This window comes from Zonotrichia leucophrys, chromosome 19 (assembly GCF_028769735.1).
Source record: "Zonotrichia leucophrys gambelii isolate GWCS_2022_RI chromosome 19, RI_Zleu_2.0, whole genome shotgun sequence".
Lineage (NCBI taxonomy): Eukaryota > Metazoa > Chordata > Aves > Passeriformes > Passerellidae > Zonotrichia > Zonotrichia leucophrys.
Window position 1 is genome coordinate 6,114,956 of NC_088188.1, and position 18,130 is coordinate 6,133,085.

Below are 18,130 nucleotides of genomic sequence, written 5' to 3' on the forward strand. Positions count from 1 at the left end.
TGGTTGTGAAAGAAAGCTCTATAACAATCAAAGACAAGCTTTAACTTTACTTTGAAGGAGTTTTAGCCACAGCAAAACCTAGACTCTCTCTCTTCCCCCTCCACTTGTGAAGTGGGTAACACTTGCTATAAAATATCCTGTATATAAATTCAGGTATAACAAGATGTGATCATGACATGAAATATTCTAGACTAGCATCACCATATTTAATGTTGCCATGTTTACAGTAAGTGTATTTTTTTTTCTTTTTTTCTTTTTCTTTTTTTTTTTTTTTTTTTTAGCTGATGGACTTAGATTTGACTAGGACTTATACTGTAAATAAAATTAGAACTCTTGGTTTCATCCCTGGAGAACTCACTGTCCCATGGGTTTGGTTAGGAGCTGTCAGAGGGTTCAGCTCAGAGTCGACTGACACGATGGAAGAAGTGACCTCTAAAGAACATGGAGTTGCTGCTCTCACAAGAATGATGCTTGGGGTTGGTTCCATTTTTTCTTTTCTTTTTTTTTCTTCCTTTTTTTTTTTTTTTTTTGTCTCCAGTAACAAAAATGGAATTAAAGCTGAAACCTGAAGTATGTTGATTAAACGACAACCTCATTAATTTCTGTACAGAACAAAAATAGCTTCATGTGGTCAATGAAAAGCTGAATTGCAGATTGGGGGTTGGATGAAGTGTTCTTTGAAAGGACTCCATTTCCAAGCAGAGCTGTTCCATTTGAAGCTGTGCTCAGCCAGCCAGTGTTACTGATGTTTGATGTTCTGTGAATGCTGCAGTATAGAATTGCAATTTGCAGTGGAAACCACTGAGTGAGCAGGATAACCAAGCAGTGCACTGAAAAAGCAGTTCCTTAATTGATCTTGGTCAGGATCTTTGCTTTGTGCTATATTGGGAAATGAACTTTAGGCCTGACACACACACACAGAGATCTCTTGGAAGGGCAACCTGTTTAATGGGATAAGTAAGTCAATGTGCTCCTGAAAATGAAATGTGATATAGTGCTATCATTGCTCTTTCTAAGAACTAATTGGGGAAAAAAAAATATTAAACTGCAGATTTAAACAAAGGAACAAAATTGTACACATTGTTTCTGCACTCAGTATTCTAAGGCTGAATGTTAAAAGTGCCTTCTGTCTTCAAATCTTAAACCAAATACTTTGTGTTGAACTTGGCAGGCAGAAGTGTCCTTGCTTTAAAAATGAACAAACAAAATTCTCAGCAAACTTGCTGGGGATAGAAGAGTATTAAGAGATCTGGTTTTAGTTTTTAGACTGAGAAGTGGTAGCAGTATTGTTTTCAGTTTAATTTAAAAGGTTGATGTGATTTGGAAAAGTGAAATATTTGTGTTTCAGACTGTGTGACAGCAAAATGTGTGGGTTCAGCTACTTTCTGTAATTGGTGCTGTGCTGCTTTTTGCCCTTGTCAGTTCGAAATATGAACAATTCCAACTGCATACCCATTTATTTAAAGAATAATTTAACTCCTTTTAGCATTTCCATTCTCAAACACGAATGTCAGAGAGACACTTCCATTGTAAGTGATTTTAAACACTAAGGATAAACTTGACTGTGAAACAAGCAGTGTTTCCATAGAGCAAAACAAGGTTGGAGATCAAATTCACAAAATTAATATTGAAATTACTACTGAAGTAATTCTGGTTTGCACCAAGGGTGGAGGTGGAAACTGCTTTTCTGTACAGAGTTGTGTGGTGTGAGTAACATCTGTTGCATGTAACACTAAATGACTTGTCCCTCGTCTGACAGTTTTAGCCAACAATCCATTAAATGAGTTTTGTATTGACCAGAGTATAGTTAAAGCTTGTCTTGATGTTTAGTTGTGTCTCTCAAATGCCTTCCACTTTGATATTGAGGGGAGTGAATGATGTTGAATTGGTCCCTCAAGGCTTGGCCCTGTTCTCTCCCAAGCCCTGAGGCAGTAGCAGTGTTTAATGTGTTGTATAGATTTTATTTCAGTGCATTCCTGTGATCTACACTAAAGATCTTTTTTTCATCCAAGGAAGAGGTGAACATGTGCTGCCTCCAAGTTGCTCCTGTCTCAGAGCAAGCAGCCATGGAGACAAGTCTAATCCATGAGTACTTGGTCCAATTCTGGGAAAAAAAAAGAGGAAAAAAAAGCTCCATCAGCTGAAAGTATTGGTGTTGACTTAACTTCACTGTGTCTTGTGCTTGTTTGTGTGGGCATAGTCTGTTGATTCAGTTTGTTTAGTAAAAATGTTTAGGGCCAGATTTTCAGCAGTCCTTGTTCGTGTGCACATAGGGAGCAAATGGAGCTGGAGTTTGGGCTCTGGGAGAATTTGCAGCCACACTTTTTGTGCACAGCTTTGCAAATCTGATCCTTAATTGTGAACTCTCTTGTCTTGTGTGCTTCCCTTGCAGTTCCTTTTTACTGGAAGTGATTTGCTAGAAATGGGCCCTGATTTCTTCTCGTTCTCTCTCGTGCTTCAGAAATGCAGTTGGCCTGAATAAAGGGCAGAATTATCTTAGCAGGAGAAATTTGGACCTTTCTGCTTCCAGTTCTTTTGACTCTTTCCTTGCTGCTCCCAATGATAGAAACAGCATTTTCCTTCCAGTAAAATGGGTTGTGATTGAAATCAGGAGTGCAGCTGTGCCTCCCTGCCTGCCCCAGCCAAAATGTGGTGGCAAATGTGTGCTTGGTACTGATTTTATCCTTCCAAATCCAAAGGCAAATCCTAAAATTTCTCCAGGATGCAGGAGTCTGGGTAAAGGCAGGTAAATGATATTTGGGCTGGCAAGGGACAGGGGTTACAGAGATCCTTGTTGTGGTTTCAGCACTCAGGAGAGTGGAAGGGATAAAATTCACAGTACCCAAACAGAGGTTCTGAATCTGGGCTCTTCCTGCCCCTCTTTGGCTCTCTCAGAATCCCAAAATTCCTTTAGGATCATGGAATATTCTGAGTTGGAAATTTCACAGTGAGGGGCAGATTGGAAAGGCAACAAGACCTCATCCCAACCCTGCTTAGGAATTAACCATTCCTGAAATCCTCTTACTGTAAGGTACTTGCTACTCTTTAAGGCCAGGGAGGAAATGAATATTCCTGGACATTTCTCCCAGTGAAGCATTTGTGACCCTGAGGCCGATGGAACATTGCTGAGCACCTTTGGGCTCTGCAGTGACAGCAGATCCCTGCTGAGGAGGTTTCTGGATGCTGGGGTTGCCATTTTAGTGCTGCTGTGGTCTCAGGAGGTTGTGAGGTGCTCCAGGCAGTTCTGCTCCTCCTTTATGTGGGCTGAGATCAGAGCTTGGCTTTAAATGCTGTTTAAACTGGTCCAGAAAAGATCTGAAGTATTCTGTTACCACAAAACTGTGTTAAGCATGGCCTAAATATTATTAGGTGTTTGTTCTGTATAGTCTGTTCCATCAACTATTTATTCCCAGTGCTTTCAAATCCAACACCCATTTAAAAAGGAGTCATTGGGCAGATGTTTCTTTTCTCAAAATAGGCTGAGAGATTCTCTACTGGAGGTTTAGGATTCAATTTTGCTAACAGGTAAAAAAACCATGTAAATATGTACGAATTCTATTTGTTGCACATAACTTTTTTTGGTATAAAAAAAATAGAAAAAAAAACCCAACAAAAATAAATGTAGAAATTACCTGTGGATGTCTTGCTGCAATCATTCTTATGCTGCATTCATGCAGTCCAAACATAAGAGCTTGAATGAACCCAACCAGAGGCCTTTTTGGACTCAGTCTGAGCCTTAGAAACTGTTTTTAATGTCAGTACTGTAATTCTGTTTCTAGAAATTGTACCAAGTCGTGTGGTTTTCCCCAAGACCTTGTGTGTGTTTAGCTGTAGAAGGGTTAAAGCACTTGATTCTCCCCAGATCCCATTTTCCCAGTAGAATTCCTGCAGCTTTGTGTCTGCCTGAGCATTGTGTGTAAAGGCTGAGCAGCGTTGACTTGAGGCTTTCAATGTTTACAGTTCTTTAAGCAAAAAAAAGAAACAAAAAAAAAAAAAAGCCCAAACCTTGTGGTTTTTATCACTTTCTGCTTTATTGGGGCTGCTCAAAGCTGGTCCCACAGACCACAAAATCCCTGGAAAAAGTGTTGGGAGTGTCCCTGGAATCGGGGAGGGGTTTGCTGAGAACAAGCAGGAATTAACCCTCAGATGTGTGCTCAGATTTTGGGGGGGCTGAGCTGAGCCCTGCTTTGTAAGGAGTGACAAATGTCAAATCCTCATCTGTGTTTTGGTCAGGTCTGTTGAAATTGAAGAAAATGAGTTTTTAAAGGATGATGAAGTTGAAATGACTTTCAAACTCTGCTAGCTGGCAGTACCATGGTGTGGTTGAACAAATGTCTTTTTATTGTGCATAGAGTTTTATATTCTGGGGGTTTAGTTCTAGAGAAAATCTAGGCCTAGCACGGTGTGAGGAATGCTGTAGTGTTGTTTCTTTTCCCTTAAAAACACAAGAAAAATTGTTGTGGAGTCTGCAGTGAACATCTGTGTCCTCATTGTGCTGGGGCAGGGTGGGAAGTGCTCTTGGTTCCTCGTGTACCCCCTCTGAAGGGAACAGAATTTGGCCAGCACACGAGAGAAAAGCAAATATTTCCTTTATAGGGTCAGATTTGGTCACTCCTCTGAGGCACTGACACAGAGGCACCAGTTTCACCCAGAATCTGTGAATTCCAATAATCAAACTCCAGATTGGAACTTCCCAAATGCTTTGGGCAGCCTCTGCTTTTGTTGTTCTGCTCCTTGTCCTGCTGCTTTTGGGACAGTGCTGGGGAGTTTGATTAACTTAAAACTCAGATTAAATATTCTGAGTTTTGCTGAGTGCTGGTGTGATCCATGCCAGGCTAAAGCCTAAAGGGACAGCACTGCAGCAGCACAGGGATTTATTTACACCTGGCCCTGCCCCTGAGGTTTGGAACAGAATTTCCCTCTGGGCTGCTCTTCCTGTGGTGATACTGAATATGAAGGAAGCCCTCGCACATGGCAGTGGCATTGTTGGGCACAGTTTGTGTCTGACAGTGGCAGTTTTGGTACTGTAAAATAAATAGATTTCAAGTTGAGTTGAGGTGGTCCCTCCCTGTGTAACATTCCACCTTGCTGCTGGAACAGGAATTCCAAGCTCTCTGTTGGATGTGCTGGGTGCCTCACACCCTCCTGCTGCTGGGAATGCTCAGGATTTCTCACACATCCATCCTGCCAGGCCAGAGCAGCTGCACAAACTGTGCTCCTCTGCAGGCCTGTGGGCAGTTTGCTGTGATCTCAGTAGTGTTAACTCTTAGGGGAGTTGAACTGGAAAACCTCATTTGCTTTAGAGGGATGTGGTGTTCATTTAGAATAACTTAGGTTTTGTTTTTAAGTTCAGCATTGAGTTGTATCATGTAATATTTGTAATTTTTTTTTGCCATAAACAGATACCTCAGTCAGGATTTCTTAACTTCAGCTCCTGGAAAGTGAATATTTGTTTTCCTGCCTGGAAACAAGAAGCCTCCAGACTTGGCTGAGCAGAGGAAACAAAAGTTTCTGATCTGCTTTGCATCACAGTAACTACTTCAGGTGGACTAGAAATCGCACTGGACTTGCAAGACTTGAATCAGGCATAGAACTTATTTAAACAGAGATTTAATAACGAGTTCAGCATCATCCCCAGCCACTAAACCCTTTGTTTTCATTTTAGGAAGAGGGAATGTGATGATGTTGCAGGAGGAAGACAGCTTGACTCGTTTGCAATCCTCCAGTACCTGTCCCTAAGGACAAAGGCGGCGGCTTTGGGCTGGCGCTGCCGGGTGAAGATTCCCTTCTTGTTACCCAGAACTCGGGTGGTGCCTGCAGAGAAGTTACAAACCACAGAAATTTATACAGAATGTACAAACCAGGCTCTGCAGTGAGCTGGTACAGTGTAGGGATAAATCAGGCCACGTGGAAGGGACCTCTGCACTTTGTTTGCACAGTCAGGGAGCCGTGGATGGGACAGGGCAATGCAGCTGCTGGGCTGGGACATCACTGGGTGTGCCCAGGGATCAGGGTTCTCACTGCTGGAGATTGGCTCCACCTTCAGACTGCATGGAGGAAACGGTGGTGACTGCTCACTGTCCTGTGTGCTGTCTGGATCCTTTCTGCCTGTTTTAGTTTTTACAGGAAATTAGAGAAAAGGACTGCAACAGGTTGAGAGCCTGGAACTGCATCTGTGTCTGACCTTGTCTACATTTTCTGAGTCCTTTTTGATGCTGCTTTTCTGGGCACTGCCACCACTGAGCTCTCCAATGCCTGTCCTGGTGCTCTGCAGGGTATTTTAGTGCTGTTCTCCCTCTCCCTGACTGCTCACCACCCCAAGCCACTGCAGGTGGCATAAGCAGAACAGGTTCATTGTTAGATCTGAGTTGTGATTGTTTCATTGCTGTGAATTAGGGAATTTCCCTTCCTTTGTGACTGCACTTATCTGTTAATAATGGATGGAGTGGCATGGTGAGCCAGCTGTGTGCCAGTGTGGCATCTGCTCCTCTGCTGCTGAACCTCCACCAAGTAAATTGTGATTATTTCAGGTGCTCTGTTCCCAGGGTGACACTGGAAGCAAGAGAGATGTCCCTGACAGCTGCCTGAAGCTCTGAATTGAGGGTGGCCAAAACCAGGAGCAGCTGGGTCCTCACAAGTTTCCCCTGTGCACTGTCCCATGCTCCTGGGAGCATCTGTGCAATTCAGCACAGGCAGGACCTTCTCTCTTGGCTCTGGGCATGCTGGATTTTGTGACAAAACCTGGTGAACAGAGAGCCTTTTGTCCCACCCTTCAGCACAGTGTTGGTGTGGCACAACCACTAAACTCCCAGGGATGATGGAGAGGTTTAGGATATAAATAAAATCTCACCTTGATTGGTCATGAAATCAGCAAAATTCCAGATGAGCTCCCCAACCACGTACTCCTTCCTCTTCTTGTCCAGCACAGAGTGGTACTCCCTGAGCATGGCCTGCTGGTACTCCTCACTGAACATCATGGGGGGGTCCTGCAGCCAGGAGAGAGCTCAGGGCACAAACAATCCCACCCAGGACCCTCCTGCCCACAGCTCTGGGGCTGCCTCTGCTGCTGTGACCATCAGCAAACACACAGCTCCCAGGGGCAATGCTCCTGGTGTGCCATCCCCTGCATGGGACAGCACCAGGAACCTCCCTTCTCCAGGGTCTGCTTTCATTTCAGCATTTTTAGCACTTCAAGGACAGATTTTGGAGTCCTCTGTAGCAGACAGAGTGAGTGGCAGAGCTCTCTGGTTTTGGTGGAGCAGGATCCCAATCCTGGAGCCTTTTGGGCACAGCCAGGCCCAGGGGTGCCAGCCTCTCCCAGTGCCCATTTTCTGCCTCTAAGAGCTGTTTCCACCACAACACTCACACTGTGCAGCCCAGGCACTGAGTCTGCTCCATATTCACTCTGGATAATGGGTTTTTGGTAGGTTTTGTACCAGTTCTCAAACTGGGCTGTGAGTTGCAGTGGGATCACCTCCAGGTGCCCTGGGTCATGGTACCAGGAGAAGTAGCTGTTCACACAAATCACATCCACGTAGGGAGCCTGCAAAAAACAAGGTGAGAGTGTTCTTCAACCTTCTCTTGTAAATCTAAATCCTCCTTTGGGTTCAATTAATGGAATCCAGGTTTATTACACATAGAATTCATTGTTTCCCCCATCACTCAGGCTCTCCAGATATAATAATCTCTTTCCCAGAAAAAAAAGGATAAATTTAATAAGCTAACAGCATTAATTTGGCATTTTTCTTACAGATTAGGAAGTCACAGCAAAGAGTTAGACAAGATCAACACGTTTCATTCTCAGGTTTGTTAGAAGTTTTTTTGTTTCCAAGATGTCTCTGGCTTGCTGGTACATTTAGATGTACTTTTTCTTTTTGAGTATTGGAATGTGATTATCAAGTGAGTGGTCAAATATTTTGACTAGCAACTAAATTTTGTGCATCAATGGTGCAATACTAAGACTAAAGCATTCTGCAAGTTATTTGCCATTTCTACCACATGGACAGTGTGATAAAAGGGCACAAAGCCCCCTCAAAATAAAGTGATGTTGTATGTAACTTGTTCAATGTTCTCTTAACATGTTTTGTAATAAAAGAAAAAAAAAAGTTCTAATATCACATCAGTGTATGAGAGATCTGTTCTCTGGGTGTGTTTGCCTGAGCTCCTCCAGTTGGGCAGAGTGGGAATGGGATATCAAAAGCAGATTCCTGCTGGGCTCCCTCAAATTTAAAACCATCAGAGGTTTGGGTTTTTTTCTGGGGTGGGGAGGGAAAACCTCAGAGTTGCAGCCATTCCTGCTAATTAGAGGATATTTGAGAAGAAATCCAAAGTGTAACCTGGACCAGGGATGTGTGGCAGCACCAACTCACCTGCTAGAGGTGATTATTGTACAAGGATCTACCCTGGAAACAAATACAGGTGTTAAAAATCCTTGGTCCATGCTATGAAAGGCCCCAAAATCCAAGGAAAGTGCATTTTGATTATTTATCCAGCTCCAGGGCTTTAATTGTGGAGCTGGAGGAGCTTTTAGATTATTCAACACAAAGAGACATCTGCCAAAGAAGATCTAGAGCAGTTGAAAGCAGGAATTAAAGCAAAGCTTCCTTCCTTTAGACTTCCACAAGGGTTGTGAGCATTTTAAAGAGGTTTAAGCTTTGGCTTAATTGCAAGTGCAAATCCTGAGCATTAGTAAACAGAATCAATGGCATAGCAAAGCATGACAATATTAATGGAATCCAGGGCCATAATCCTGCACACAAAGAATTGTTCTCTCTTACAGATTTTTTTTTTTTTTTTTAGCTGAGCTATAACTATAGGATAAGGTGATTTCTACTAGAAACAAAAATGTAATTTTTTTAGCCTTTCCCTGCTAAATATCTCCAGTAAATTTAGACAGGAATGGGGGGAAAGGAATATAAAACAAGTGACAAGAGAAGGAAATTTAATGTATGAATTAAAAAAAAAAGAAAGAAAGAAAAAGCTAGAAAATAAAGCAAACTTACACCACGATCAAGAGCGTAATTAGCATCTGTCACAAAGGTGACGGGTCTGGAGGGGTCGAGGGCTTTAGTGTGAGCTATCACTGTCCTGTGTGCAAACAGTAAAGCAAGAGTTCAACAACAGCATGGAGCAGCACAGCCCCCTCTCCCCTCTGTGTCCCTCCACCCCCCAGACTGAGCTGCTCTGGATTTGAGGGAAATAAAGAGAATATCTGTCACCAAGGGCCACCTGAGAAGGAGCAGAGTGAAGCACACCAAGCACAGGCACTGGGTGTGCACAGCTCAGGAGTGGATGTAGTAAACCTCGGGTTTAGCAGGGCCCCTTGGAGACAGAATGCGACACAGCGGCAAGAAGTTTCCTGTCTCCAGGGACATCCGCCTGTACTTATCCCTATAGCCATGGAAGCATATTGTGTTAAACCTACATTGGTCACTTATGGTCACTCTAACACCTTGCCATTGTCAGGATTGGATCCAGGCCAAGGGTATAACAGTAGCACACTGTACCCTATACTCGGAGAAGAGAGCTGAGACCTTCACGGACCTGCAATAAACCCATACTCGTGGAACAGCAGTCTTGCTTTCCTCTCTCTACATCTGTGGACCCTTAGGCAAGGAAAAGCTACTAGCAAGCAAAGCTGAATCACAGAGCTGCTTAATCACAAGAGCTGAATATCCTGCTTGCTAGGGCTGACCCGCAGCTTGGTCTGAGAGCGGCGGGCTTCTGGCACCAGTCCTTGGGGATGAGTCTGGAGCTGTACAGCTTGCATAGGATAAGACCAGCAAGGCATTAGTGAGGACAGTTGAGTTTGAGGACAAAACTGTAAAAAGGGCAATGGGAAGTCTCTGAACAACTCCTGGGTTGTGTTCCTGAGGCCCTGTGCCACAGCTGGATGTTTCTGAGGAAACCCTGAGTGAGGGAGATGGGGCAGAACGGGAGAGTCGAGCTCTGCTGCTGGCCTGGCATTGCAGGAGGGCGGTGGAACAGCCTGAAGGATCAAACTTGACAGTTCTCTCTTGATGCACCTCAGCTCCAGGGACACTCTGCTGCCCATTACAGCAGCCTCTGGGCCATCCAAAGCTTAAATCTCTTTAGAAACAAACCAAGGGGGCTGCAGGGACTCAAAGCAGTGCCTTTGAAGTGGGGAGCCACAGGACAAATAAGCAGCCCTGACTGCAGAACCTTGTGTTCACAGAGAAAGGCCAGTTATTTTACAGCTTTGCTGGAAATCTCAAAGGATTCAGCAATCACCTTCCAGTGCTAACAAGGAACATTCCATTCTCACCAGGTCTGGTTTTACTCAACCCTCAGCTCGAGAAGAGATGCTCAAACCAAGTGGACTCCTGGGAATTTTGTGCAGTCTTGGTGGCTCTGAACCAACACGTTGGAACAGTTCTGAGCATCAGTTCCACACATGCAGCAGTTCCATTTTAGTTTGCATCCACAGGTTCAGCTCCAGTGCTCCCAAAAAATGCCAACCCTCCCTTTGCTACCTCTCTGTGCCATCCCAAAGGAAGAAGAGGCATCACCTGCCACGAGATGAGGAGCAGAGGCACTCACTTGAAGTAGTGAGCAGCTGGGGGCAGCTCTGAGGCCGGCTCGTTGGCCACCGACCACATGACCACGGAGGGCCTGTTCTTATCCCTGCGCACCAGCTCCTCCATCACTGCCAGGTGGTGCTGCAGGGACCTGTTCCCAAAGCTCTCCCTGCAAAACAGAAGGAGGTGAGGGTGTGAAATGCATCCATTTCCCTGGGAAAATCCAGAAAACTCAGCACAGCAGAGCTGAGGATGGCTGTCACTACAGGACACAACACAAGCACACACTGCTGCTCTCCAGGTGAAGAAGAAAAGGGAAGATTATTTTCTGACCCCAACATTTATAGTTTTCCAAAAGTGACAGTGGATTGGAGGGTGACAGTGCCACCTCTCCAATGACACTGGACAGACCAACAGTCCATCAAATTTCTTCTCCTCCATAAAGGAACGCAAAACAAGGAGTGATTTACAGAAAGCGTGTGAGAAAATTCACTACAAAAATGTCAAATCAGAAAGCTTAAAAAATCTTAAAAAATGAAAGTGACAGATGGCTTCTGCCCTGTTTCCCCAAAGTTCACTGCACAGTTCAGGGCCATGGTTTGGGCTCATTAACGGAGCCCTGTGGCAAAATGTGGCAAAGTGCCCTCATCATGAGGCATTGCCCAACACCATGAGGCACCACGGTGGCGCAACGGGACATTTCCACACAGAGCAAAGTACTCCCACTATCAGCACTGAGCACAGCAGTGTAACAGCAGTAAAGGGACCCTTGGGAGCAGCTGGGAGGGGAGCAGAGGGGCGAGGGCAGGGTGGGCTGGCAGCTCTTACGGCAGTTTGATGCCCACCCCCGGGCTCTCGTCGATGACGGCGATGCCGTAGGCGTCACACAGGTCCATGATCTCCTCGGCGTACGGGTAGTGGCTGGTGCGGAACGAGTTGGCGCCCAGCCAGCGCAGCAGGTTGAAATCCTTCACAATCAGGGGCCAGTCCAGGCCTTTGCCACGGATCTGGGGAGAAAAGAGCAACCAGCCCTTGTGAACAGAGCTCCCCTGCTTGATCCGGGGGTGGGGAACCCAACAGCTGCTGCCACAGTCAGAGGGGTTTGGTTGGAGGGGACCTTAAAGCTTTTATCATTCCACCCCTGCCATGGTTGCTCCAAGCCCTGTCCAACTGGGGCAGCCACAGCTTCTCTGTGCAACCTGTGCCGGGACCTCACATCAGACTGTCTGTCAGCACGTCTGGCTGACAGCTGGGACATGCTTCAGTGTCTCCAGCAGCACATCCATGTGCCCTGAGGGATGGCAGGACCAGACACGGTGTGGGTGTCCCCTTAGTGCTCAGCCTGGGAGGAGGGTGTGAGAGGAGAGGGCAGGGGAGGCAGCACAGGTGCCACGTGGGCAGCAATGTGAGCTGAGGTGGCCCTGGGTGTCACACTCACATCTGCATCCTCGTGCTTGTTGACCCCGTGGAAGTAGAAGGGGCGGCCGTTGATGAGGAACTGGCTGCTGGTGACGTGCACGGTGCGGATGCCCACGGGCAGCGTGTACACGTCCTCCAGCAGGGCCCCGTCCAGCTGGGCCTGCATCCTCACCTGTGTGGGAGGCAGGAACAGGAGGGACCCTCACAGGGATGCCCAGGGCTCCCTCCCCTGTGTGGGAGGGAGATTCTGGCCCCACATCCCCTCCCAGCCCTCAGCACACAGCCTGCTCCTCACTGCTGCTGGGGGGCAGCTGGGTCTGACTGAACAAAAATACAAATGGAAGCTGAAGGATAAAGAATGAGCCCCTGGATGACCCTTTTTGTTCATCCCAAAATCTTCAGTGTCTTTTCCCCATGCCATCCCCACAGACCATTTCTATGCCCTGATGCCAAGGCAATGACTGCCACATCACCTGCTCCCAGGTGTGACCCTGATTTCCTGGAAACTCAGAGCAGCTCATCCTCCCTGATTTCTGCACCTGAACATCAGAGCAGCTCATCCTCCCTCATTTCTGCACCTGAACATCACAGCAGCTCATCCTCCCTGATTTCTGCACCTGAGCATCACAGCAGCTCATCCTCCCTCATTTCTGCACCTGAACACCAGAGCAGCTCATCCTCCCTCATTTCTGCACCTGAACATCACAGCAGCTCATCCTCCCTCATTCCTGCACCTGAACACCAGAGCAGCTCATCCTCCCTCATTTCTGCACCTGAACATCAGAGCAGCTCATCCTCCCTCATTTCTGCACCTGAGCATCACCACTGCCCTTAACCCCCACAGGATGTCCCAGGCTCCAGTTGTTAACTCCTCATCTCCCCAGAGGGGATGGATGGACCCTCAATCAGCAGCTCAGAGCACACTCCAGAAATGCCCTTCTCCCTCCCAACCCCTTCAGAAGCTGCCAAAGCTTGATTTGATTAGTGCTTAATTAGCAGAGCCACTTTGGTCACACACACAGGCAGTGCCTTAACCCCATTAACCACACCCAGAGAGGAGGAAATGCCACGTTACCTCCAAGGAGTACAGGTACCCAGGGTTCTCGTGCATCAGGTAAGGCCACCAGAGGTTGGGGTTGAGGACTTTGAGCTCTCCCTCTGGGCCATCACCTGTGGCCACCACCTTCCCCTCCTGGTCACGCAAACTCAGGGACAAGGAACTGTCAGTGCTGCCAGCCACTGACACCTGGTACTGCACCCTGGCTGGCTCAGAGGAAACACAAAACAATCAGAGCCTGCAGGAGACAGCTCAGCCTTGTTTCCTCCACTAGGAAACAAATTCAATCAGACCAGAGCAGGATGTTCTTTCTCCCTGCTGCCCTTGGCACCTCCATGTGGAGGCTGAGGGAGCTCAGTGCACCTACCCAGACTGTCTGATGAGATGGTTGTCACAGTGATGTCGTCGATGTAGGCAGCAGGAGTGGTGTACAGCACAACGGGGCGGTGGATCCCAGCATAATTAAAGAAATCAAACTTGGTGTTCTGCACAAAATAGTTCTTGGGGTACCTGGGTGAGCAAGACAGGAGCAAGGCTGCATTACACTTCACCAGACAGCTGAAGGCAGTGCAAAATAATCATGTAAAATATCTGTATGACAGGCTGGACCTGTCTGTCAGCTGCTACACTGAAGGATTCTGCAGTTAACAAAAGTTAAAAAAGATCTTCATCCTTCAGGAGAGCTGGTACTTGCAGCTCCCAGCTGAATCCAAGCTTCTCAATCCTGCCCTGGATTCAGCTTGGCAAATCACCCAATCTGGGCACAAACCAGATGCAATAACTCACTGCTGATTCCTCACAGCTCCACTGACAAATCCACCATAAACACAACCCCACAGAGGGACTTCTGAACCAGCACCTGAACAAACTCCCCCTATCCCACCCCTGGGATGATCCCAGCAGTACAACAGCCCAGCACTCACCTGGATTTGTCAGCCATGTACTGGATGGAGCCTGGGGGCAGCGTGTGGGGGCTCAGGGTGTTGTTGAGGGCCACAGTGATGCGGCACAGGGAGCCCGGGCTGCCCTGCACCACGCTGCTGATGTCAGCCTCAAAGGGCAGGTGCCCCCCTTCGTGCTCCACCACCTGCACCCCGTTCACCCACTGCAAGGAAAGACACAAAAAAAATGAGTTATTGGGATTTTGGGGTCAGCAGAGCACGGGGAAGGGAAGCCCAGTTAGGAGGAACAACTGGGCTCTTGATCCTCAAAGGATCTTTGTGGGATCAACCTTGACCTTTGAGGGATTCCCTTTGCTGGGAGCTGTGTCTGGGTCACATCAAGTGTCACTGAGGGACACGGTGTCACAGACATGTCTTATGAAAAATCCTTTCCTTAGGATTTTTCCTTCTGAGAAGCTCAGAGGCCTCAGGAACAAAATGTAAACATTGATTATCTGCTGCTGTGGAATGCAACAGGTGCATCTGTGATTGGCTCATGTGGTTGTTTCTAATTAATGGCCAATCACAGTCAGCTGTCCAGACTGTCTCAGTCAGTCACAAGATTTTGTTATCATTCCTTTTCTATTCTTTGCTAGCCTTCTGATGAAATCCTTTCTTCTATTCTTTTAGTACAGTTTTAATATAATATATGAAATATAATTTAATATTACTTAATATATTACATTAATAAATTTAATATAATTTAATATATATAATAATATATAGAAAAACTATACCAATAGTTTTAATTTATATTATTATATATATTAAATATATGTTATATAAATATATGCTATATTTTTATATAATATATAAAAATTATATATTTATATATATTTATATATTATAAATATATTATTCTATATATATAAATATAAGAAATATATTTATATTATATAATAAATAATTTATATTTATATATAAATATATTTTATATAAATATAAAAATATTTTAAAATAAATATATTCTGAAAATGGAGACATATATTTCATATTTCCATCCTAAATATGAAACCATTTCTGAAACATGGGACAACATTAATCGAATTTTTCATCCAACCCTGAAACTCATGAAACACAAGTGATGGGGCAGATCCATTAATCAGGAAATTTTTAATTACCAACCCCAAAACTGCAGATGGGATTGGTAACTAAATTAATGGGGCAGATCCATCAATCAGGAAACGTTTAATTACCAACCCCAAAACTGCAGGATCAGAGAAACTGGAATTCATTCTCGCTTGGGGAAAACCAGGCACGAGCTCAGCAGGGGATGCCAAACAGAAGCAGGGATGGATTTGCTGAACAAACCATGAAACTGCCTTTAGTCCAGCCTGATTTAGGAAGCAATAACTGTCCCCAATTTAGGGCCGATGCCCGAGGCACGTACCACGATGCTGTAGTAGTGGGCGCTGCCGAAGCGCAGCACCACCCTGGGGGCGGGCTGGCCCTGCAGCCAGCGCAGGGGCAGCAGCACCTCCTTCTCGTACCACACCCAGCCGATGTAATTCTCCAGGCTGGGGTCCTGCGTGATGTCGTTGAAGCTGGCAGGCACCGGCATGTCGATCACAGGCCCGCTCTGGCAGGAATTGCATGGGAAAAGAAGGAACAGAGAGGTTAAAAAGAGGAATTTTACTACTGGAGGTGTCCCCTTCCAGTGACAGCCCTGCAGTGCCTTTGCCAAGGGGAAATACTTGGGAAAAGGTGTTTAAAAACTGCTGAGATCTCTCACAGCTCCTATACAAGCCCTGATTAGCACCAGGCACAGGAACCTCCCTGTTCCTACAGGAAACAGCTGCTCCTTTCTTTTCCCCTCCTGCTGTACAATGAAATGTTTTCATTAATGGCCCTGGCAAAACCCAAACCCAGGTTGTTGTTTCAGTGCAAATTTTTCCTGCACAGCTCCAGAGCAATGTGGGGGTTGTGGTGCTGTTTGTCAGCTAAGAGCTGTAGTAAATGTGTAACAAAATAATAGATATTTTGGGCAGTTATGGGTATTTTGGGATATTTTTCTCTCCATGGAGACTGTTTGGGATCAACCCAGCCTTTCTCACTGCATGAAACAACAGAGATTCCTTGGGATTACAACAGAATCCATTCAGTTGCTTATTCCAACACGAAGATTAGAGAGAGGCAGTGTTACAATACATTGAATATTGAGGAATCCAGATGCTGTCGACAAATAGAGCTGTTCATTTTCAGCACTTTCTGCACTCAGGACGTTGCACAAAGGAGTTCTGCAGCTTCTCCTTTCCTGAGGAAGCCTCAGGAAATGGAATGAGGAAGGTCTGGGCACCCAGGGTGGGCATCATGTGCGTGGCTGACTCAGCACTGGCACTGCAGAGAGCCCAGTGCCCTCATCAGAAAATCCTAGTGGGAAAATCCTTGGGTGGGCAAGAGGATTTTCTATATCTGATGCAGGAAAACCCTTGTCTGTGTTGGCCAGAACCTGTGAGTCCTTCAGGGAGATTCTCTGAGCTCTAAAACAGGTTGAGTGCACTCATCTAAGCCTCTCTTTGAAGGGACACAGCTCAGGATTCCTCTCCTCTGCAAAGCTTCCAGCAGCACAGTGCCCTTCAGCTCTTCTCTCCTTCCACAATCCAGCCACAAAACCGGCCAAAAGGCTAAAACCAGAAATAATGAACGACTTATCCATTTTATGCATAAAATCCCTGACTCCTTTCTGTCAGGCAATGCAGTTATTTCCAAGCACACCTCAGTCACACCAAAACTTTTCTACCAGCACTCTGAAACTTCGGAATAAACAATTCCCATGCCCTTCCAGGCACATTTTGTGCTGATTCTGTGCTGCTGGAAGCTCAGCGCTGTGCAAGGCTCCTGGAGGTGAATGGGGCTCATTCAAAGGGTGTTTGCCTTCGGAGCAGCACCGGGGGCATCATTAGGGGCTGCTAATTAGGAAATGCCTCAAAAACAGAGCAGGGTCAGCACCGTGAGGAGAACGGCAGCCCGGTGGGGAAGAAGGCATGGAAAGAGGAAAAGAGGAAGAAAGAAGAGGAGCCCCTGCAGCGGGCCGGAGCCCGGTTCTGAGGGGAAGGGCAGCGCCCGCCCCGCTCCCCGCTACCTGCCGGAGCGGCCGCCGGTACCAGCGCTGCGCGAACCCGGCGTCCCTGCCCGGAGACAGATCGGCGCGGAAGCTCCAGAGGCCGCCGAGCTCCCTGCGCTCGCGGGAGGGGGTGTCCCGGGGCTGCAGCATCCCGGCGGGACCGGCCGCCAGCCCCGGGAGGAACAGCAGCAGCACCGGCAGCATGGGCAGCGTGCACGGACCGGCCGTGCCGCCGCCTGCGCCCGTCTGCGCCATCTTGGCTGTGGGCGGGACCCGCTGACGGAGGGGCGGGGCTGAGGGAGAGGGGCGGGGCCTTGGCTGAGGGGCTCCCGATCCCCGTCGCGATCTTGATCCCTATCGCGATCCCTGTCACGATCCCGCTCCCTGTCACGGTCCCAGTCATGGTCCCGGTCCCGCCCCAGCGCGATAAGCGACTGCAGAGCTCGACAGGGACCGGGTCCTGTCCCATTCTCGCCTCAGGACAAAGCCACGGGTGTCCTGGCGTAAAGGCGCCTCCAGGAACTTTCAGGCTCTGTCCTGGATCGCTGGATTTCATCGAGAGGCGAGTGCTCCCCTGCTGTCCCCTCCCCTCCTTCTTATTTATTACTTAGGGTTTTAAATGTATTCATCACCTACTTTTACTTATTTATTAATTTGCTTACTTATTTACACTATTTATTTATTTATTTATTTGTTACAGAATCACTTAGGTTGGAAAAGGCCTCTGAGGTCACCAAGTCCAACAAGTGACCAAACAGCCCCTGCCTCAGGGCACTGAGGGCCACATAAACTCTTCCCTTAAACACCTCCGGGGATGGTGATTCCACCTCCCTGCACAACCCGTTCTGATGTTTGGTCACCCTTTCTGGGAAGAATTCCTCCTGATGTCCAACCTAAACCTCCCCTTAAGCGCAGCTTAGGTTTAATATTGTTGCTTGCATACTCTTAGTTATTTCTTTAATGCCTGCTTGCTTACTTCTATTTCTATTCAGAGTCACTTTTTAAAGTGTGAAGGTTAAAAGTTATAGGAAATGGCAAAAGGAGCACTGGTGGCTTCATGGGGAGAAAAGGGAGGGTGAAATCTTGAAGAAGCAAGACATAAGAGCAGGAT

At 46.8% G+C, this 18,130-nt stretch overlaps 1 protein-coding gene across 1 annotated transcript; it reads right to left on the reverse strand.

Annotated features, from left to right (window-relative positions):
• Positions 1-5,532: 5,532 nt before the first annotated feature.
• Positions 5,533-17,282, reverse strand: GUSB (glucuronidase beta). Its single transcript, XM_064729037.1, has 12 exons — positions 17,038-17,282; positions 15,346-15,534; positions 13,938-14,119; positions 13,382-13,524; positions 13,033-13,220; positions 11,977-12,129; positions 11,367-11,545; positions 10,561-10,707; positions 9,003-9,087; positions 7,367-7,543; positions 6,851-6,986; positions 5,533-5,814 (listed from the first exon to the last, which is right to left on the reverse strand). The coding sequence occupies exons 1-12, from the start codon at positions 17,272-17,274 to the stop codon at positions 5,657-5,659; spliced, it is 1,974 nt and encodes a 657-aa protein (XP_064585107.1). The 5' UTR covers positions 17,275-17,282; the 3' UTR covers positions 5,533-5,656.
• Positions 17,283-18,130: the final 848 nt, after the last annotated feature.

What these genes read in the sequence shown, in the direction of transcription:
- GUSB (XM_064729037.1), bottom strand. Translation starts at nt 17,274, where the DNA reads ATGGCGCAGACGGGCGCAGGCGGCGGCACGGCCGGTCCGTGCACGCTG. An exon ending in ACCGGCGGCCGCTCCGGCAG is followed by an intron (nt 15,535 to 17,037) that starts GTAGCGGGGAGC and finishes AATTCCTGCCAG; the next exon opens with AGCGGGCCTGTGATCGACAT. An exon ending in CCAGCTGCTCACTACTTCAA is followed by an intron (nt 9,088 to 10,560) that starts GTGAGTGCCTCT and finishes GTTTGCACACAG; the next exon opens with GACAGTGATAGCTCACACTA.